The sequence below is a fragment of the Hyperoodon ampullatus genome (genome assembly GCF_949752795.1).
Source record: "Hyperoodon ampullatus genome assembly, chromosome: 1".
NCBI classification, from domain to species: Eukaryota; Metazoa; Chordata; class Mammalia; order Artiodactyla; family Ziphiidae; genus Hyperoodon; species Hyperoodon ampullatus.
Genome location: NC_136914.1, coordinates 4,243,208 through 4,266,300, shown reverse-complemented (window position 1 = coordinate 4,266,300; position 23,093 = coordinate 4,243,208). Strand labels below are relative to the sequence as shown.

The window sequence follows — 23,093 nt, the reverse complement described above, 5'->3', positions numbered from 1 at the left end:
AAGTAGCAGCTAAATATAGAATAAGCGAAACAAAGAACACGGTTGCCTAGCAGATAAATAAATAGAAACAACTGGCACAAATGAAACTAAAGGTTAACAATTAACAAATATCAAAAGTTTTGGACACAATTTCAGAGAAAAAAATGAGATCTCAGAGTCTACTGAACATATCTACTTGATAGGATTATTAGACGTATTGTATGTATAATCTAACAAGAATCTATGGTACTTTTTAGGTTCATGTGTAAGAACTTACCAGTCTTGATGGAAAAGATATATGTACATTTTTCCTTTTTTTATTAACCATCCCTTTTCTCCAGAAACTTCTCTGTTCCTCTGCCACACAGTCCTACCATCTATTATAATAAGTGCTGTTAATGGTATCAACATTAAAAACGTAGGCAAATAACTTGGTCTGCTTAATCTTTTTTTTTTTGCGGTACGCGGGCCTCTCACTGTGTGGCCTCTCCCGTCGCGGAGCACAGGCTCCGGACGCACAGGCTCAGCAGCCATGCGGGCCTAGCCGCTCCGCAGCATGTGGGATCTTCCTGGACCAGGGCATGAACCCGTGTCCCCTGCATCGGCAGGCGGACTCTCAACCACTGCGCCACCAGGGAAGTCCTGCTTAATCTTTTATAAATTATTTACACCCATCTAATCTTTATTTAGCCCATTAATATGTTCAGTGTTTACTAACTACAGTATGAAGTTGACAGTGTACGCCTGATTTGTGCCCAAATAAAAAATATCCCATAGATCCTTATGTTTAAGTCCTAACTCCTGAAACAAATTTACTTTCAATTGTAGCTGTCATTTATTGAATACTTACTGTGAGTCAGGCACTGTGCTATATTCATTAACCCATTTAAGTAAGATGAGGCCTAGAAAAGTTAAGTAATTTACCTAAGGGCATACAGTAAATGAAAAAGCAAATCTGAACTCAGATTAGACTGATTAAAAACCTTAGCTTTTAATCTCAAGGTAATAATTTATTTATATCCCCAGTCTTAGGTCATTTCCTTTTTCTTCAAAGTTTGCTTATGCTAGAGAGGCTCTGGGATATAGTTTGGGAAACATGGTCTACTCTCTTTTCTAAAATTCTTGTAAGGTAATTATATAACTTTTATAATTACCAAAAAAGTTAAAGTTATTTGTTACTTTCAGAAATGAATATGGCAGACACAGGAGACACTCTATTTCTCTGTCCAAATATCGTGATATAATAACCAATCAGAAAGTGCCAAAGAGCCGAATCATACAGAGCCAGGGTGAGGAGTTGTGATTTCATTTTAAGTGCTATGGGAAGCCATTAGAGAATTTTTTTTTTTAAACGTCTTTATTGGAGTATAGTTGCTTTACAATGTTGTGTTAGTTTCTACTGTATGACAAAGTGAATCTACTGTATAACATATACAGCTATATGTATACATATTTCCCCATATCCCCTCCCTCTTGCGTCTCCCTCCTACCCTCCCTTTCCCACCCCTCTAAATGGTCACAAAGCACCGAGCTGATCTCCCTGTGCTATACAGCTGCTTCCCACTACCTATCTACTTTACATTTGGTAGTGTATATATATATATCAATGCTACTCTCTCACTTCATCCCAGCTTACCCTTCCCCCTCCCTGTGTCCTCAAGTCTATTCTATGTCTGCGTTTTTATTCCTGTCCTACCCCTAGGTTCATTAGAACCTTTTTTTTTTTTCAGATTCCATATATATGTGTTAGCATACGGTGTTTGCTTTTCTTTCTGACCTACTTCACTCTGTATGACAGACTCTAGGTCCATCCACCTCACTACAAATAACTCAATTTCGTTTCTTTTTAGGGCTGAGTAATCTTCCATTGTATATGTGTGCAACATCTGCTTTATCCATTCATCTGTCGATGGACACTTAGGTTGCTTCCATGTCCTTCCTATTGTAAATAGAGCTGCAATGAACATTGTGGTACATGACTCTTTTTGAATTATGGTTTTCTCAGGGTATATGCCCAGTAGTGGGATTGCTGGGTCGTATGGTAGTTCTATTTTTAGTTTTTTAAGGAACCTCCATACTGTTCTCCATAGTGGCAGTATCAATTTACATTCCCACCAACAGTGCAGGAGGCTACCCTTTTCTCCACACCCTCTCCAGCATTTTTTTTTTTTTTTTTTTTTTTTTTTTTTTTTTTTTTTTGCGGTAGGCGGGCCTCTCACTGTTGTGGCCTCTCCCCCTGCGGAGCACAGGCTCCGGAGCACAGGCTCAGTGGCCATGGCTCACGGGCCCAGCCGCTCCGCGGCATGTGGGATCCTCCCAGACCGGGGCACGAACCCGTGTCCCCTGCATCGGCAGGCGGACCCCCAACCACTGCGCCACCAGGGAAGCCCTCCAGCATTTATTGTTCGTAGATTTTTTGATGATGGCCATTCTGACCGCTGTGAGGTGCTACCTCATTGTAGTTTTGATTTGCATTTCCATTAGAGAATTTTTTAAGCCAAAGAGTTACATCATCTATTCTAGATTTTGAAACTTCATTCTAGGAAATATAAAGTTACGGGGCAATAGACTCAACCACTGCTCAAAGAAAGAGAATGGGGAGAGAAGGAAGCAGCAATATTTGGTTCCAAAGTGGACCACAGTCAGTGGGTTCTAAAAAGTAAAAGTAATGGTTTCTTCATTAAAGGAATAATAACAGCTACCAAAAAGCAAAAAAATTGAGATCCAGGGAGGCATTATAGTACAATGGTTAAGATCAAAATTTCACGAATCAGACTCCCTAGGTCCTTAATCCACTTCTACCTCTCACTACTTGTAGGATTTTAAGCAGACTAAGCTAATACTGCTATCTTTCTCATAGGATTATTCTGTGAATTAAATGAGGTAATACATATAAATCATCCAGTTATATGCTTAATACCAAATAAACTATTAGTTATAGCTAATAATTATTACCTATAACTACTATTAACAAATTGTATACTTGTATAAAGCTTAGTGAAGAATCAAAAGAGGACTAAAACACTGGAGAAAGAGAAGGGAAAGTTAAAAATTGAAGTTATAAAGTTTATTTTAAAAAAACGTATATGTAATATAGAGCAGCTAGTACTAAACACACAGTAAGTGTTCAATAAATATTAATGATAATACTCCAAATCCTGGTGATTTTTATTTTCATGTTTATACTATTTTTATATGACTTTACAATTCCTACATAAAACTCTGCCATATTATATATCAAAATTAGCTAAAACGAAACTATTTTTCATCTTTAAAAAATTTGAAACACCACACACAACATTTCATCGTGTATTTTTTTTTTTTTTTTTTTTTTGCGGTATGTGGGCCTCGCGCTGTTGTGGCCTCTCCCGCTGCGGAGCACAGGCTCTGGACGCGCAGGCCCAGCGGCCACGGCTCACGGGCCCAGCCGCTCCGCGGCACGCGGGATCCTCCCAGACCGGGGCACGAACCCGCGCCCCCCGCACCGGCAGGCGGGCTCTCAACCACTGCGCCACCAGGGAAGCCCCCCTCATCGTGTATTTTTATATCATATAAAACTTTCAGAGCACAGATTCTGGAGTTAGAATCCTACCATTTACTAGCTCCATTAGCTTGAACAAGTTACCCAAGCTCTCTGTGCTTCCAATTCCTCATTCATAAAATGGGAATTACAAAGTACACAACTCAAGAAGTTGTTGGAATGAATAAGAACATATGAAGCACTTACAATGCTTACTATGTAATAATGTGCTATTCTTTTTGGTAGCAATACTCTGATATATTAGTTCCATTTATATAAACAATATTTTTAATATTCTAAGATTCTAAAATCATTGTCAAGAGAACTGGTATCTAGGCCTTCTTATCTCTACCTCACTATTTTATATCACAAAGAGTGTTCACTCTCAATACTTTGGGCCTCAGAGGAAATATGTATCAGCTAAGAGAATATGTAAAAGAAATACTGTAACTTACTATGTCTCTGAAGACAACTGCCCTAAGTCGATTAATATCCATGTCTTGTAGGAGCCTGTCAAAATCTCTTACTGGAGATATACCACCAGTTACAATATCCACCGGACTCTATTTAAGACAAAAAAATATAAATATATACATTACACAGACATTTTAAAAAATAAACACAGTATTCCATAGGCTATAATGTTGTTTTTCCCAGTTTATTTTCCTACTTCTTTCAGTCTTCTTTTTTTGGGTGTCAGGACGGGGGTGGGGGGTGTAGAAGGGAGTCATGAAGGAAAAAAGAAACTGCATGCTAACTCACCAAGTACGTGAAACACAAATTGACATACTTGAAGGAAAAGGTATCATGGACACAAGGAAAGTAAACATTTGGAAAAGCAGACAAGATTAAGTATAAGCAAATCTTTACTGTATACTTAAACACAAATATTTGAAGGTTATGTCCACAGACTAAAATAACTATTTTAGCACCTCTGTCAAATTTATTTAACTTTATGTTGAAATGAACAAATAAATTTAAGATCTTAATCATAAAATAAGAGAATGCTTTTTTATTTAATTAATTATTCTGTATGCTTACCTTTGCTGCAGATTTCCCCATGGGAATCAGGCTGTGTGTTGTTTTCTGGACTTTTCCTGCTTTGCCTTTAGTTTTCAGCTGTGAATGCTGTTGACACTCTAAGCAATTCCTTACTGCCACTGCACACACTGTAATTTATTTTAAGGAAAAAATTGGGCAAGAAAAAATTATATTTAAGATTATGAGACTGACAAAACTCACCTATACGAGTTACATAAGATTTTATTTGAAACATCACCTTCAGCAAATTTCTAAAATGTCCCTGGGCTTTATCACCCACTGTTTGTTTTCTGACTTTGTTAGCTACTCTGTTAGGGCCCACTGCTAAAAGAGAATCAGTTCAGGAACCTTAATAAACACTGTACTGTTTCTTAGGTCTCACATAAGCTACTTGAAATAATCTATGGAGGAAAAGACAGGGAAGAAAAGAATTTTTTTTAAAGGTGTAAGAGAGTAGAAAGTAAATCACATTGCCATCAACTAGTCCAGGGTAAAATAACCTTCTATTACCTTCATTAAAGTACAATAGTTAAACTAGAAACTTGCATGTTTTTCTTAAAATTTTTATCATTACAGCATGATATTAATAGAGACTGGGAGAGGGTATAGCATTAAAAGGAATATTTATAGAATCTACCTTTTACTGGCTTTCATTAAAACTGTTTAAAAGGCAGGGGACAAAAAAGAGATTGTGATTAATATACGGTCTAAAATTACCTCTCTAAACATCTCACTTAGGCAGTTAACTCAAGTTATTTAGAAATTAATTTTGAATTTTAAGTAACAAATTAGGTAATACACAATTGACTATGAATTGATTGATATCATATAATCAATTCCCAACCAATTTGGTAGCACTGAAGGTATTTGTCTCAACAAGAGTGAGAGAGCAAATTAGGAACAAAATAGCAAACTTGTGATAACGACCTTAACTGCCACCAGACTATCATATGGCTAGCACACACAGAGCTGAAAAGGGAAAGTATTGAGAAAGGTGCTGAAAGAGAGCAACAACAGTTGGGAAAAGGGAAGGAACACAGTGAAGAAGGGAGGGAGAGAGAATATGGAATACAACTCTGTCAAATTTGGAGTCAGGCCCAGGAAAATAACTCTTCCACTACTTTTGTCACAGGTTGCATAAAATCAAGTTTGGGTCTGCATTACAAAGTTAAAAACCACATTCAAATGCTTAGTATCAATCAATCTCAGTAGCACAGTTTATTCTTACTGTTTCCATCCTACCTTCTCAACCCCAACTTCAAGAAAACAGGAGTGAGGAGACCAGGGATCAAAACATTTGGACTGGGACTTCCCTGGTGGCGCAGTGGTTAAGAATCCGCCTGCCAATGCAGGGGACGCGGGTTCAAGCCCTGGTCTGGGAAGATCCCACATGCTGCGGAGCAACTAAGCCCGTGTGCCACAACTACTGAGCCTGCGCTCTAGAACCTGCCTGCCACAACAACTGAAGCCTAGAGCCTGCAACAAGAGAAGCCATCACCATGAGAAGCCCGCACACTGCATCGAAGAGTAGCCCCCACTCGCCACAACTAGAGAAAAGCCCGCACGCAGCAATGAAGACCCAACGCAGCCATAAATTGATTAATTAATTTAAAAAAAAAAACATTTGGACTGTTTACCAAGCTTACCATATTCTATTAAGTGATCCTGAACAATGAGAACATGTGGTGCTGGAGTACACTGAATTATTTCTTTATTTTCTTCTACAGTTATGAAAATGAGGGAGATACAGTATTCCCCTAGCTTCTGAATCTAATACGTCTTGAGTAAAGTGAAGCACTGCTAGTGCAGTCTTGTACTTTCAATTCCAAACGTGCACTCTTTTTAGAAAAGTGGAAAGGTTTTAAAAATGGCATATACAAAAGCAATGGGTTCTAAATATTTTAATTATATTACTGATATAAAGTTTAAGGGTGTATCCTATAACAGAAAGAGTAGGAACATTAGTTAAACTATATTCAAATTCCAGCTCTACCAATTTATAGCTTTTAAATTTTTGGCAAATTTCCTAATTTCTTTGATCTCAATCTTTCTCATGAATAAAAGGAAGAAAATACAAATGAATGAATGGCTGGAAGAAAATGATTGGTGACTCGTGAAAATCAGCAATGACATACGACAGGAGTCAATAAATGATAGCTTCTGTTTTGTTGTGCTTACCGTTTCAACCTCTCTCAATTAAAATCTTTTAAAAACTCCCTAAAAATAGTATGCCAAGTTCTTTAGAGCGTCCTAAGTTTAAAAGTACTTTGAATAGCATTTTGAGTAAAAATAATTATTGTACCAAAAAAAATCTAAGTACATCTGTTTAAGTAGCGGATATTCTTGCTAAATATGGGGAAATACTTCATTAACTAATTAGATTTTCCACTGTTGGTATTATATTTTCACAGGTGCCTTATTTCTAATTTGTCTTCATATGGCCATGGTTCCTAAAGATTTTGCTTCCATTTTTTGTTCCCCGTTTCTCCACCTACTTCTCACCATTTAATAAGCAAATCATTAACAAAGTCTCAGTGTTTATGACTAGATACAGGACACCTTCTGCATAGAGAAAAAATTTTCTTCTTCACCTAAGGAAGTTCAGATATCACTAAAACATCGTTTGATTTACTTTAACTTTCACCTAAGGAAGAACTGCCTCCAGGAGAAGAGCAGAGATTTAATAATCTTACTAACTGCTTTAACAAATTATCACAGCTTATTTGGCTAAAGGCTATACTTGAATGATGCTAGTTTAGAACCTTGCTACTCAAGTGTGTTTGTAAGAGAAGCAGCATCAACATTACCTGGGACTTACTAGAAAGGCAATTTTAGGTCTCATCCCAGACCTATACAATCTAATCAGCATTTCAACAAGATCCTTTGGTGATCCATGTGTATGAATCATCTTAAAATTTGAGAAGCACTACTTTAAAGCAAAAAGAGATTGGGGGGTTGGCAGTGGGCGGAGAAGAAGTAATGCTGACCAGAATCAATGCAGAATTTCCAAACACGTCCTCCTCCTCTACCTATTACCTTCACAAGTACTACTATAGCCAGTACATACACAGTCCCTCACTCTTTGGAGGTTAAAAAGTAGCATAAGACAAATTGCTTAGCACGCTTTTTCCCACCAACAGGAAAAAGAAAATGTTCAATTTAATATGTCTGGATCACTGAAAAATTTTTAAGTAAATTCCTAAGTAATGGGTTTTAACAGCTCACCCAGTCGGAGACACTGCCGCAGAATTCCTCCGGATGACATATTTTTTTCAGCTTCAATTTCAGTAAAGCCAAGAGAACTTGCAAATATAAGAACATCCACAAGGCTGATTAGTCTCTGCAAAAATGTCACAGAGGCTTCTATTGAAAGACCTTGAGTAGGTTCAATATTCTCCAGCTCATGCTGTAAGGAATAAAGTTTGACATTTACATTTATATTCTGATAAAAATCCAATTTTATGAGATACATTCCACAGATTCCTAAATTTTACAAAAAGCCAGGCTTTCACAAATCTACTTCAACAGAGGGATTTCCTTATCATTTCATCTTAAAAAAAAAGCATACATACAGCTGAAACACTGTCAGCCATATTCTTCACCAACTCATTCATCCCTAATAATAAAACATTCTATTCAGTCCCTTCATTCCTGGAACAGATTCTAAGGTCCTTTCAAGTAATTATAAAAGGATTCTGTTGCTTTTGAACTACAGAACCTATGATGCATAGTAACAACCACATTCAAGTTTTAATCAATAAGAATGCATAAGTCATGTTTTCACACCAACTTTATATAGTAGTTAAGTCCTTACTGTAGCCGATGTAGCAGCTGAAAGCAATGGCAGTATACCCCCGCAAGCCATGACCATATTGTCCATCACTTGAGAGATGAGATGAATTGTGTTGTGTACAAAGATGACATTATCACTGCTATTCACGAAGTCCATTACTGTCTTTGTTGAATGGCTGTCCAAAGATAAATGATGTTTACTGATAAAGCTAAAAAAAGGAAATCACAGTTTGCCTACTTGAGGGGAGGGAAGACAAGAAGGTGCTTTTGCTTCATCTTGAAAGCTGAGGAAAGATAATGATGCAGCAGGCATTTTGGAGGGTGTATACTTCCTTAGAAGATGTAGACCATTCCATATCAGCAGTTACTATACATGCCCTTTTTCAGTGCTGAAATATAAACACTATTCATCTTACACTTAATATAAAAGTTGAACTAAATTATACTTAATTAGGAACAAAATTAACAAGTGGCAAAAACTAAGAGGTAAATGGTGCTAAATGTGCTATTAAAAATGAATTTTCTAATAACATTTTCTTAGACAATGCCATGAAATGTTTTTAAACAGAATAAGAGTAGTATACAAATAACAATAAACACATTAGGCACTTTTAAAATCATAAATCATACAATGGAGGATAAGCTGAAATACACAGACTCTTTATACTAAAAATACATTGAAAAATTAGATGTTTTACGTAAAGCCCAATTTTCTTTTTTTTTTACTACTTCTAGAAATAAACCCACTCGGTAGACCTACATTCAGGCAAATTATATGCTATATTATTGCTGTAAAGTACGCAGCAAATTTTTTAAAAGAAAAATTTTCAAGTTTTTTACTCTAAATATGGTACCTCATTTATATGAGAATAAACATTAATTCAATAAAACCCTACCACAGAAATAATTTATATCCTACTTTTTAAGCAAATGACTTAAATTGCAAAATGTCAACTATATAAATTTCTTTGCAAACAAACACTAAAATTTATATACATCTTCTATAATAAACATATGGACAAACCTTCTCCACATCTGTATGTCTGTTTCTATTGAAAATAATAGATCAGTGAGCAAACGCTGATGCACTTGAGACCATCTGAACTCTGGAATACGGAACATAGACCTGGAATCCCTCCTTTGTCCATTAACTGCATCTGGTGCTGTTCCTTGCCCTGGCTGCTCCTGTTGCCTTGACATCTAATAGAGAAAGTTAAAAAGAATAAAATAAGTTCAACTTCAAAGGTAGACATTTAGAACTTAATAACTTCTATGTAATTCATCTAACAAATACTCACATTTTAAGGTATTAAGGGACTAAATCAGAGAACAATTACCAATGAGTAATAACATTAATACATTTAAAGCAAAGATATAAAAAATGCGAAATCAGCACAATGCATCAGTAACTGGTCAGGAACCATGTTAGTATCATCACCAGCTCATGCAACATTTTATAAAGGAATCAAGAAGCTTTTGGTTTCGAATACTGACATAAAAGAAAAGCCATAGCTGGATTATAAATTGGCGAGAATTAAGAAAAAACAAAAATAAAGACAACAGAATGAAGATCAAACCAACAAAAAAAGGAGGAGGGCTTCCCTGGTGGTGCGGTGGTTGAGTGTCCGTCTGCCAATGCAAGGGACACGGGTTCGTGCCCCGGTCCGGGAAGATCCCACATGCCACGGAGCGGCTGGGCCCGTGAGCCATGGCCGCTGAGCCTGCGCGTCCAGAGCCTGTGCTCCACGACGGGAGAGGCCACAACAGTGAAAGGCCCACGTACCGCAAAAAAAAAAAAAAAAAAAAGAGGAGGAGGATGAGCAGTAAGAGTTGATTAAAGTGGGAAATGACAACATGCACCCACAGTGGTGTCACGAATCTCTCTGAAACACTGGTAAGGAAGAAACCTGTGTCTCTGGATCGCACAAAGGCTCCTGTCTCTTACAAAAGTAAACAGACCTCATGGAACAATTTTAAACCACATACTTTGTACATAAAATTATACACTGGCAGGTGGTTTTGCAGGAAGGTAGTCCTAGATTCTGCTTAAAAACTAATGTCCTAACTATGACTGGGTCATCAAATAAAGGGTAAAGGTATTTCCAATGTTTGCTTTATAAGCTAAAACTACACTAACACTGAAACTTGAAAGTAGTAACTTTTGATGATACTGTGGTGAAAATAATAAAAGCTGCCATTCAACAAACTCATACTGAAAGCCAAACCCTGTGCTAAAGATAATAATCTTCACATTCACTGCATTTATGTAATTGCAAATAGGTTATGAACCAATTCCAAAATAAAATAAAATAAAATCTACGTCTATACACTTGTTCTATTTCAACTCAATGCAAATACACTTCAAGAAGATAATAAATATAATCACCTCAAGCACAGGCTGATGACGCTGAGATGCTTCCATGTTTGTAGTGGCCTTCAATTCCAACCTCTCAGTATCTGTAGCAACACTGGAAACATCCAACTTAGCAATCCTCTGCTCAGAAGAAGTAGGAGACTCGAAGATACTACTATTAGAATCACTATGTAGTTTGGTTTCTCCAGCGAGGTTAGTCTTCTCCCCTACCTTCAGCATCTGGACAGCATCTGATTGAACAGTTGCTTGGGAAGTAGTAGTTCCTGGTGAGGTAGCTGAAGACCCTGATGCTGTCATAGTCAAGACTGCAGAATCTTTAGGATCTCGAGTTTCAGTGTCAGTTTGTTTCTTACTTACAGGTTCTTCCTCTTGAAATCTTAACTTGTGGTCATTACTAAACATGTCCATTCTTTCACTGGCTTCAGAAGCAGCTGGAGACAAACTGTTATCTTGGAGCTCTGTAGGTAGACTGGCTCCCTCAGTAGGAATACTTTCTACCTTCAGTTCTACATAATCATCATCTTCTTCTTCCTCTACTACAGACTTATCCAATAATTCTGGCACCTCTGAAGCATCCTCTTCTGAAGGAGAACTTATGGAAGCAGTTACTTCATTGACAGTCATTATATCTTTGCCAGTTGTTTTAAAAGAATCAGAGGAAACAGTCACAGCTTCTATTATGTCAGAAGATCCTTCTAAACTCTCTGCATTAATTGTTTCATTTATCAGTGTTTCTTCTAAAGGGACTTCATCCAGTAACTCCTTATTTTCTTGCACAGTTGTCCTTTCTTCATTAGATGTATTGTGAGTTTGCAGTTCAACATTGGATGCAGATTCTACTGAACTTGTCTTCCCAATGCTTGACTTTTCATCACTAGTTCTGGTGATATGAGAAGGAGGAGGAGAATCCTTTGTATCCGATTGCTGGGATCCTACTGACACATTAACATCCCTGCTAATGCCAGAGACTGCTTGAACTGGACTGGAAGAACACTGCCCCATGTCTTCATCAACTTTTCCCTGGTGTTCCCTAAATATATTGGCAAGGTTTTCTTTATGTATTTCAAAAGTGACCTACGTGAAAAACATACAAGCAGTCAAAACATGCAAAAAAAAGAAAGAACACAGCATACAGAACATAAAAATATTTAATTTTTCAAATATATGGTTTATACAATGCAGTAAAACTGTCCTATAATATCTTTATTTATAGATTGATAAATTTTCCTATAATATCTTTACAGGAAAGTTTTCCTATAATATCTTTATTTATAGTTTTCCTATAATGTCTTTATTTATAGAATGATAAATAAAAGGTAAGTCAATCACAAAAATCTAAACAGTCAAAAACTTATAGCTAATCTTAATGCTAACAGGTAGCATGGCATCAAACAATGACAAGAATATAGTTATTTAGCCTATTCTTAAAGACATATAATATAGGAAAAGAGTACATTATTCTACTGACTTCTATAACTTGTACCAGGATCTAAGTATGTACCATTGGGAAGTGCTTTGTGCACTACGTAATATATTGTTTCAAATGCAATGAAAACCCATTTCCCCATGATTTATCCTCAGCAGAGATCAAAAATATCAATTATGTTCACTTCATATATGATGCAAATCACACACTTAGATATTATATATATTATAGCAGCTCTCTATATATTTATTAAGTTACTAAAGTTTTCTCTTACTAAGCTAAAGAATATAAATTCTTTTAGCAATGAAATAAAAAGATCCAACCCTTCCCCTAAGGTCAACCGTAATTTTCAAAGTTGAACTGATCACAAATGGTCTGAAAGTTCCAGTTCATCCATCCGCACAACCATTCATTCCACTTGTATGCTGTATGTAAGAGATTACTATGTATTCAGCACTGTGAACATCCTCATATCATGCTTATTAGACTTTTACCCAAATAAATGGAAAACTTTTACAGTTAAAGTATAAAAGACAGTGCTGTGATTTTCAATGTCAAAAGGTTTACGAATTTCTTCTCTCATCAGGCATTATTATATTATAGCCACCAATATGTGACTGCTGCTAGTGAATTTCAATGGGAACACCTCTCAAAACAATAAGCAGAAGGTATAAGCATAATTACAGTTTATCAATGCTAGAATTGTTTGTTTATGTAACCTATATTATTATAACATACATAGTAAATTGAACCTTTTAGTCAACAAAACTTTATTGAGCCCTAGTATAGGAGGATGGTAGTAGATGCTAACAAAAGAAGAAAAGATGATTTTTCACGCCCAAAGATTCACAGGCCTTTTTGAATCACAGACATGTATCCACGTGGATACAAGGCAAACAAAATTATAAATAATGCACAATGTACACAGTTCCTTCCATAGCTATTAATTAGCCTTTGCTCATTACATATACAGTACATTCTTGCCATAATGTGGTATAGCTAAAAATAAAAATGTTTAGGAAATAAACACTTTCCTAATTTTAAATATGTGGGGAACTTTCCTGAATATTTCAAAATGAAATGCATGTATTCAACACTAAAGAGTAAAATGGCACAATAACATTAACAAAATATCTATTTCTTTTACACCCAGAAGGCTGATATCTTCTTTGAACTATGTTCTTTATTTTAATTGACCAATTCCTCATTTATTCATTCAAGAAAACTTTACTGAACATCCACAGTATGCCAGACACTGTGTGATGCAAAACAAAATGTTCTTACCTTCACAGTGCTTATATTCTAATGGAGTAGATGAAAAATAAACATGTAAATATATAAGATAATGTCAAGTAATAGTAAGAGATTTGAAGAAAAAGAGGAGATAGAGAATAACTGAAGATGATAGTCTAGATGGGAGGGTATGCTTTACTAGGGTAACTGGGAAAGGTTTCTGGAGATGTTATGCTTGAACAGAGACAATAAAAGTGAGAGAGCACGTTACATGAATATCATGTAACGAAAAGACTTTCAGGCCGAAGGAAGAACAAATGCAAAGGCCCTGGAGCCAAAATAAGCTCAGTACATTTGAGAAACAATGAGAACCCAGCACACAGAGAACTGTAGGTGATTAAGTCAAAGATGCAGCCATTGGCTAGATCATGATTATGGGGCAGTATAGACCATGTTAAAGACTGAATTTTATTCTGATACACATATAATGTAAAATACAACAGTCTTACAGAATGAGTTTAGTTCAGAATAATCATTGGGTTTCATTTTATTCAAATTAAGGATTTTTAAAATTTTTATTATAAAATGTATCAATAAACATGAATATATACAATCTATAGGTACAGATTAAAGAGTAATTTTTTTTGTTTTGTTTTGTTTTTTTGCGGTACACGGGCCTCTCACTGTTGTGGCCTCTCCCGTTGTGGAGCACAGGATCTGGACGCGCAGGCTCAGCGGCCATGGCTCACGGGCCCAGCCGCTCCGCGGCATGTGGGATCCTCCCGGACCGGGGCACGAACCCGTGTCCCCTGCCTCGGCAGGTGGACTGTCAACCACTGCGCCACCAGGGAAGCCCTAAAGAGTAATTTTTTAATCCCATGTACCTATACCCACATCAAGAAACAGAACACTATTACTACCTCACAATTCCCCTATGTGCCCATCCCCAACTGTGCTCCCAATCTCCCCACCCCTATCAAGAGGAAATCAGTATCCTGGCATTTCTATTAACTGTTTCCTACTTGTTTTTTAATAGTTTTACTACCTAAAAACTAAGAAACTAAGTATACCGTAAACCTAGCTAGTTTTGTAAAAGAAAGGCCAATATTGCCACAACAAAGAAAAGCTCCAAGGAGAAGACAAGCTACACAGAATCTGTGTATTGGAGCCGGCTCCAGCTTCTCTAGGAGGATATATAAGGCTATTTCTGGAAAGTCTACAGGCAAGGTCATTAGGAAACACTGGGAAATATACAGGATAAGAGAATCTATGAGGCCTAGTGGGGGCCAGGTAGTGGGTATTCGGCATAAGTAAGGTCCAAGAAGAAAACTATTTTATATTGTATTTTCCAATTCTAAGCTCACTATTCTACTCTCAGAAGCAGAACAAAGCAGACCACATTTTTGAGGGGTGAAGTGAGAATCTTCAGGTGATCCAGGCAGCAGGACTAGAGAGAACAGGAACTAATCACCACATGGTGAAGACAAGTAGTCATGAGAACATGAGCCCATCTCACGTGGGTAATTTGTCCTCAGGCTTGAAAGAGATGTTACAAAGGCATCTGGCATTTCAATAATAATAGCTCCCCCTGTATCTGCATCTTAAGTCAAACTATTCCAGTTTAGACGGACTGTCATATGTCTGCTACATAGCTGCCATTCTGGGACCTCCCTCCACTACAGTCTTGGAGATCCCCTTCATCCTCCTCCTGTTTCCTATAACCCACATCTTCCTCTTTGCTTTATTCTCTCCTTTTGGTGCAGTATATCCTCCAGTGTCTGCTTGAAATTTTTGAGACCTAAAAGTAAATTTATTCTACCTTCATACTTAAAAGTCAGATAAAATTGTAGGTCGGAAAACATTTACCTTCAGAATATGAAAGGTTATTTCTTCACTGCCTTCTTATTTCTGTGCTTAACTGTTGGGAAGTCTGAGATCTTTCTGATTCCTGATCCTTCATACGACTTATTTTGTTCTTTTTCGTGAAATTTTATGAAGTCTTCTCTTGTTCCTAGTGCTTTGAAATTCCACAATGATTCTTGCCACCGGTCTATTCTGATCCACTGTGGTAAATATACCCACTGGGCCCTTCCAGTCTAGTAACAAATATCCGTTGGTTCTGGGAAATTTTCTTGAATACTTTATACCTTCTTCCCCTCTTTTTCCCCTGTTCTCCCTTTCCGGGATTTCTATTTTTTGAGATTGCACTGATTGGTCCTCTAATTTTCTTACCATTTCTCTATTTTTCATCCCTTTGTCTTTTGGTTCTACTATATGGGAGAGCTCCTCATCTAACTCTTAAACACGTTTTTCATTTCTCTTATGTGATTCTACACTAGTCACTTGACTTCTCTGCTGCTCATATTTTTCCTCTCTAAAATGGGTAGTACAAGGGTAAATACAAACCTAGAAAATTTCATATTTTAAATTTTCCCTGGTGCAAAAAGGGGAAGAAAACTCCCTCTCTCCTCTTTAGCATTTCCTTTAGAAAACCTGAAGTTGGAAATACTTTCTCTGGTAACTGGAGATGTATGTAAATCTTTTTAAAGCCTCTTTCTAGTTGAGCATCCCTAGGATACCTTTCCTGGGGGAGCTGGAGACATTTCTTTCAAACACGAACATCAAGAATGATGGTGCCCTGTCTCCTGTCTCAGTGAGAGTTTAAGCCTATGTGCTTGGCTCCAAGATGTAACCTCTGAACATCCGAAAAACTACTCAGAATAAGTCTGGATGATCACAGACATGTGGAAATAAGACTGAATCAATTACATTTAAATAATGAAAGATGAGGACTTCCCTGGTGGCGCAGTGGTTAAGAATCTGCCTGCCAATGCAGGGGACATGGGTTCAAGCCCTGGTCCGGGTAAATCCCACATGCCGCAGAGCAACTAAGTACGTGCGCCAGAACTACTGAGCCCACGTGCCACAGCTACTGAAGCCCACAGGCCCTAGAGCCTAGGCTCCACAACAAGAGAAGCCACCACAATGAGAAGCCCAAGCAGCACAACAAAGAGTAGCCCCGGCTCGCTGCAACTAGAGAAAGCCCATGCACAGCAACGAAGACCCAACACAGCCAAAAATAAAATAAATAAGTAAATTTATAAATAATAACAATAATAATAATGAAAGATGAAACAGGGGCATTAAGTGAAAAGAATCACAAATGTTTTAACAATGTAAGTGTATTCTGAGCCAACATCACAAAGTACCAAGTGACAGAAACAGACAGAATCATTGCAAATGTCTGGAAAAACACATAAGTAAAAATCAACAAAGTTTGAAGCGGCAGAATGCAAATAAAAAAATAAAACTTTCAGTGATTGAAATTAAAAATAAATCCAAATAAACTGAGACATTGGATAATTAGTAGAGTAAGGATAAGTTTTCATCCTATGACAAGACCAAGTGATACTCCTAATGTGAGGGGGGACTGCCACCTCCCTAGTTCAACTAATATAACTATCACAAAGGAAAGTTATCAGCAAAAACACTGCAATCCATTTCAAAACCAAGTATGCTCCTATACTAAAGAGCACTGTTTTAAAGAATGAATAAAACAGACTTGAAACTGAAGAGTTAGAACCTACATTACTGCCACTATAAAACTCATCCAGGATGTTAAAACAGTACAGTAATATTTCAAAATCCTATGACTATACCTGCCCAATGTATTTTTATGATGAATGTCAATCATCATCCTAAAATGCTGTACAACAGGGATTTAATGGACATTTCCAAAACTTACGTCTAAATACAACTACATGTATTTTTTTATTATTAGGTAATAGGATACAAACATAACAGAAAAAAATGTGTAAAATGATAAGAGTCCTAAAAAAATTCATTCACACTTTTATGGAAACAGAAGTTTTATAATACCTTACTGTAGCAATAGCATATAGTCAATTATATAGAACTGATCTTTCCTGCTGGTTTATAAACAATCTGCGGAATTCCTCTTGGATTTTCATCTCCCCTTCAGGGCCAACAGAAGATACATATTTTTGCTATCACAAACTCTCTCTTAAAGATTTGTTTCCATGATGCTCTTACTAGTATTCACTTAAGTTACAACTTCCATGACTGTCACCATAGTTAGTCTTTCAACCATTTGATAAGACACCATTCATTCTAAAGGTGAAATATAAGTCTATGTAATATATTTCTTTCTCAATTCTAACTACATTCATAACCAGCAGACAAACTTTCAACTGGCCATTGGAAAAGATAGGTTAAAAGATAGTATTTAACATTAATTTTTCAAGCACAAGAAGATGGTTTCTATAATACATATTTCAATTCAAAGCAATGTACAGTTTCATAAAGTACATTCTTAATGTACCACAAGGAATATATTTCCTTTTGTGATAAACAGATTTGCAGTCAAATCTGTACCAAAATAGTGCTTTGTCTTTCCTAAGCAAACCAACTCTTTCCTTTGTAAATATGAATATTAGAAATGCTTTCACATTTTTGAAGTTGATTTTTAAATCTCCTTTTAATTTACTCCAATAGTCAAAAAGCTAAATGGCAGCTGAGTAATTATCACTGTTGTTATTTTTTTTGATACCGTTCTCCTAAAGGAATTTGTGACTGATAATTCCTAATTACCAGATACTGTTCTAAATTATTCAGCTAAAAGACTAGTTATTAATGTTCACAATCATTAGATAGCTAATCTATAGCTGTTTGTAATGTTTGGAAAGTACTTCTTTTTTTTTTATTTTTATTTATTTATTTTTTTTATTAGTTTCTGCTTTATAACAAAGTGAATCAGTCATACATATACATCTGTTCCCACATCCCCTCCCTCATGCATCTCCCTCCCTCCCACCCTCCCCATCCCACCCCTCCAGGCGGTCACAAAGCACCGAGCTGATCTCCCTGTGCTCTGCGGCTGCTTCCCACTATCTATCTACGTTACGTTTGGTAGTGTATATATGTCCATGCCTCTCTTTCCCTTTGTCACAGCTTACCCTTCCCCTTCCCCATATCCTCAAGTCCATTCTCAAGTAGGTCTGTGTCTTTATTCCCGTTTTACCCCTAGGTTCTTCCTGACATTTTTTTTTTTTTAATTCCATATATATGTGTTAGCATACGGTATTTGTCTTTCTCTTTCTGACTTACTTCACTCTGTATGACAGACTCTAGGTCTATCCACCTCATTACAAATAGCTCAGTTTCGTTTCTTTTTATGGCTGAGTAATATTCCATTGTATGTATGTGCCACATCTTCTTTATCCATTCATCTGATGATGGACACTTAGGTTGTTTCCAGCTCCGGGCTATTGTGAATAGAGCTGCAATGAACATTTTGGTACATGTCTCTTTTTGAATTATGGTTTTCTCAGGGTATATGCCTAGTAGTGGGATTGCTGGGTCATATGGTAGTTCTATTTTTAGTTTTTTAAGGAACCTCCATACCGTTCTCCATAGTGGCTGTACCAATTCACATTCCCACCAGCAGTGCAAGAGTGTTCCCTTTTCTCCACACCCTCTCCAGCATTTATTGTTTCTAGATTTCTTGATGATGGCCATTCTGACTGGTGTGAGATGATATCTCATTGTAGTTTTGATTTGCATTTCTCTAATGATTAATGATGTTGAGCATTCTTTCATGTGTTTGTTGGCAGTCTGTATATCTTCTTTGGAGAAATGCCTATTTAAGTCTTCTGCCCATTTTTGGATTGGGTTGTTTGTTTTTTTGCTATTGAGCTGCATGAGCTGTTTATAAATTTTGGAGATTAATCCTTTGTCAGTTGCTTCATTTGCAAATATTTTCTCCCATTCTGAGGGTTGTCTTTTGGTCTTGTTTATGGTTTCCTTTGCTGTGCAAAAGCTTTGAAGTTTCATTAGGTCCCATTTGTTTATCTTTGTTTTTATTTCCATTTCTCTAGGAGGTGGGTCCAAAAGGATCTTGCTGTGATTTATGTCATAGAGTGTTCTACCTATGTTTTCCTCTAAGAGTTTGATAGTTTCTGGCCTTACATTTAGGTCTTTAATCCATTTTGAGCTTATTTTTGTGTATGGTGTTAGGGAATGATCTAATCTCATACTTTTACATGTCCCTGTCCAGTTTTCCCAGCACCACTTATTGAAGAGGCTGTCCTTTCTCCACTGTACATTCCTGCCTCCTTTATCAAAGAGTACCACACTGTCTTAATTACTGTAGCTTTGTAGTATAGTCTGAAGTCAGGCAGCCTGATTCCTCCAGCTCCGTTTTTCGTTCTCAAGATTGCTTTGGCTATTCGGGGTCTTTTGTTTTTCCAAACAAATTTTGAAATTTTTTGTTCTACTTCTGTGAAAAATGCCAGTGGTAGTTTGATAGGGATTGCATTGAATCTGTAGATTGCTTTGGGTAGTAGAGTCATTTTCACAATATTGATTCTTCCAATCCAGGAGCATGGTATATCTCTCCATCTATTTATATCCTCTTTAATTTCTTTCATCAGTGTCTTATAATTTTCTGCATACAGGTCTTTTGTCTCCTTAGGTAGGTTTATTCCTAGATATTTTATTCTTTTTGTTGCAATGGTAAATGGGAGTGTTTTCTTGATTTCATTTTCAGATTTTTCATCATTAGTGTACAGGAATGCCAGAGATTTCTGTGCATTAATTTTGTATCCTGCTACTTTACCAAATTCATTGATTAGCTCTAGTAGTTTTTCGGTAGCATCTTTAGGATTCTCTATGTATAGTATCATGTCATCTGCAAACAGTGACAGCTTTACTTCTTCTTTTCCAATTTGGATTCCTTTTATTTCCTTTTCTTCTCTGATTGCTGTGGCTAAAACTTCCAAAACTATGTTGAATAAGAGTGGTGAGAGTGGGCAGCCTTGTCTTGTTCCTGATCTTAGTGGAAATGGTTTCAGTTTTTCACCATTGAGGACGATGTTGGCTGTGGGTTTGTCATATATGGCCTTTATTATGTTGAGGAAAGTTCCCTCTATGCCTACTTTCTGCAGGGTTTTTATCATAAATGGGTGTTGAATTTTGTCGAAAGCTTTCTCTGCATCTATTGAGATGATCATATGGTTTTTCTCCTTCAACTTGTTAATATGGTGTATCACATTGATTGATTTGCGTATATTGAAGAATCCTTGCATTCCTGGAATAAACCCCACTTGATCATGGTGTATGATCCTTTTAATGTGCTGTTGGATTCTGTTTGCTAGTATTTTGTTGAGGATTTTTGCATCTATGTTCATCAGTGATATTGGCCTGTAGTTTTCTTTCTTTGTGACATCCTTGCCTGGTTTTGGTATCAAGGTGATGGTGGCCTCGTAGAATGAGTTTGGGAGTGTTCCTTCCTCTGATATTGTTTGGAAGAGTTTGAGAAGGATGGGTGTTAGCTCTTCTCTAAATGTTTGATAGAATTCGCCTGTGAAGCCATCTGGTCCTGGGCTTTTGTTTGATGGAAGATTTTTAATCACAGTTTCAATTTCAGTACTTGTGATTGGTCTATTCATATTTTCTATTTCTTCCTGAGTCAGTCTTGGTAGGTTGTGCATTTCTAAGAATTTGTCCATTTCTTCCAGGTTGTCCATTTTATTGGCATAGAGTTGCTTATAGTAATCTCTCATGATCTTTTGTATTTCTGCAGTGTCAGTTGTTACTTCTCCTTTTTCATTTCTAATTCTACTGATTTGAGTCTTCTCCCTTTTTTTCTTGATGAGTCTGGCTAATGGTTTATCAATTTTGTTTATCTTCTCAAAGAACCAGCTTATAGTTTGGTTGATCTTTGCTATCGTTTCCTTCATTTCTTTTTCATTTATTTCTGATCTGATCTTTATGATTTCTTTCCTTCTGCTAACTTTGGGGGTTTTTTGTTCTTCTTTCTCTAATTGCTTTAGGTGCAGGGTCAGGTTGTTTACTCAAAATGTTTCCTGTTTCTTAAGGTGGGATTGTATTGCTATAAACTTCCCCCTTAGAACTGCTTTTGCTGCGTCCCATAGGTTTTGGGTCGTCGTGTCTCCATTGTCATTTGTTTCTAGGTATTTCTTAATTTCCTCTTTGATTTCTTCAGTGATCACTTCATTATTGAGTAGTGTATTGTTTAGCCTCCATGTGTTTGTATTTTTTACAGATCTTTTCCTGTAATTGATGTCTAGTCTCATAGCATTGTGGTCGGAAAAGATACTTGATACAATTTCAATTTTCTTAAATTTACCAAGGCTTGATTTGTGACCCAAGATATGATCTATCCTGGAGAATGTTCCATGAGCACTTGAGAAAAATGTGTATTCTGTTGTTTTTGGGTGGAATGTCCTATAAATATCAATTAAGTCCATCTTGTTTAAAGTATCATTTAAAGCTTGTGTTTCCTTATTTATTTTCATTTTGGATGATCTGTCCATTGGTGAAAGTTGGGTGTTAAAGTCCCCTACTATGATTGTGTTACTGTCGATTTCCCCTTTTATGGCTGTTAGTGTTTGCCTTATGTATTGAGGTGCTCCTATGTTGGGTGCATAAATATTTACAATTGTTATATCTTCTTCTTGGATCGATCCCTTTATCGTTATGTAGTGTCCTTCTTTGTCTCTTCTAATAGTCTTTATTTTAAAGTCTATTTTGTCTGATATAAGAATTGCTACTCCAGCTTTCTTTTGATTTCCATTTGCATGGAATATCTTTTTCCATCCCCTTACTTTCAATCTGTATGTGTCTCTAGGTCTGAAGTGGGTCTCTTGTAGACAGCATATATATGGGTCTTGTTTTTGTATCCATTCAGCCACTCTGTGTCTTTTGGTGGGAGCATTTAGTCCATTTACATTTAAGGTAATTATTGATATGTATGTTCCTATTCCCATTTCCTTAATGGCTTTGGGTTCGTTATTGTAGGTATAGTCCTTCTGTTGTGTTTCTTGCCTAGAGAAGTTCCTTTAGCATTTGTTGTAAAGCTGGTTTGGTGGTGCTGAACTCTCTCAGCTTTTGCTTGTCTGTAAACGTTTTAATTTCTCCATCAAATCTGAATGAGATCCTTGCTGGGTAGAGTAATCTTGGTTGCAGGTTTCTCTCCTTCATCACTTTAATTATGTCCTGCCACTCCCTTCTGGCTTGTAGAGTTTCTGCTGAGAGATCAGCTGTTAACCTGATGGGGATTCCCTTGTGTGTTATTTGTTGTTTTTCCCTTGCTGCTTTTAATATGATTTCTTTGTGTTTAATTTTTGACAGTTTGATTAATATGTGTCTTGGCGTATTTCTTCTTGGATTTATTCTGTATGGGACTCTCTGTGCCTCCTGGACTTGATTAACTATTTCCTTTCCCATATTAGGGAAGTTTTCAACTATAATCTCTTCAAATATTTTCTCAGTCCCTTTCTTTTTCTCTTCTTCTTCTGGAACCCCTATAATTCGAATGTTGGTGCGTTTAATGTTGTCCCAGAGGTCTCTGAGACTGTCCTCTGTTCTTTTCATTCTTTTTTCTTTATTTTTCTCTGCATCAGTTATTTCCACTATTTTATCTTCCACCTCACTTATCCGTTCTTCTGCCTCAGTTATTCTGCTATTGATCCCATCTAGAGTATTTTTCATTTCATTTATTGTGTTTTTAATCGATGCTTGATTCATCTTTAGTTCTTCTAGGTCCTTGTTAACTGTTTCTTGCATATTGTCTATTCTATTTCCAAGATTTTGGATCTGGGAGATAGAATCTTGGATCAGCTTTACTATCATTATTCTGAATTCTTTTTCAGGTAGACTGCCTATTACCTCTTCATTTGTTAGGT

General features: G+C 36.6%; 1 protein-coding gene across 4 annotated transcripts in view; it reads right to left on the bottom strand.

Moving 5' to 3' along the window:
• The window catches only part of LRBA (LPS responsive beige-like anchor protein), a gene marked incomplete at both ends in the record, with an annotated part of 768,451 nt that overhangs the window by 574,045 nt on the left and 171,313 nt on the right, over positions 1-23,093 (bottom strand). For all 4 annotated transcript variants that reach the window (XM_079699415.1, XM_079699414.1, XM_079699417.1 and 1 more), the window contains 6 exons: positions 3,955-4,062; positions 4,541-4,668; positions 7,766-7,946; positions 8,355-8,508; positions 9,357-9,532; positions 10,719-11,780. In XM_079699415.1, the coding sequence (XP_079555541.1) occupies positions 3,955-4,062; positions 4,541-4,668; positions 7,766-7,946; positions 8,355-8,508; positions 9,357-9,532; positions 10,719-11,780 (1,809 nt within the window). The remainder of the gene's footprint in view (positions 1-3,954; positions 4,063-4,540; positions 4,669-7,765; positions 7,947-8,354; positions 8,509-9,356; positions 9,533-10,718; positions 11,781-23,093) is intronic.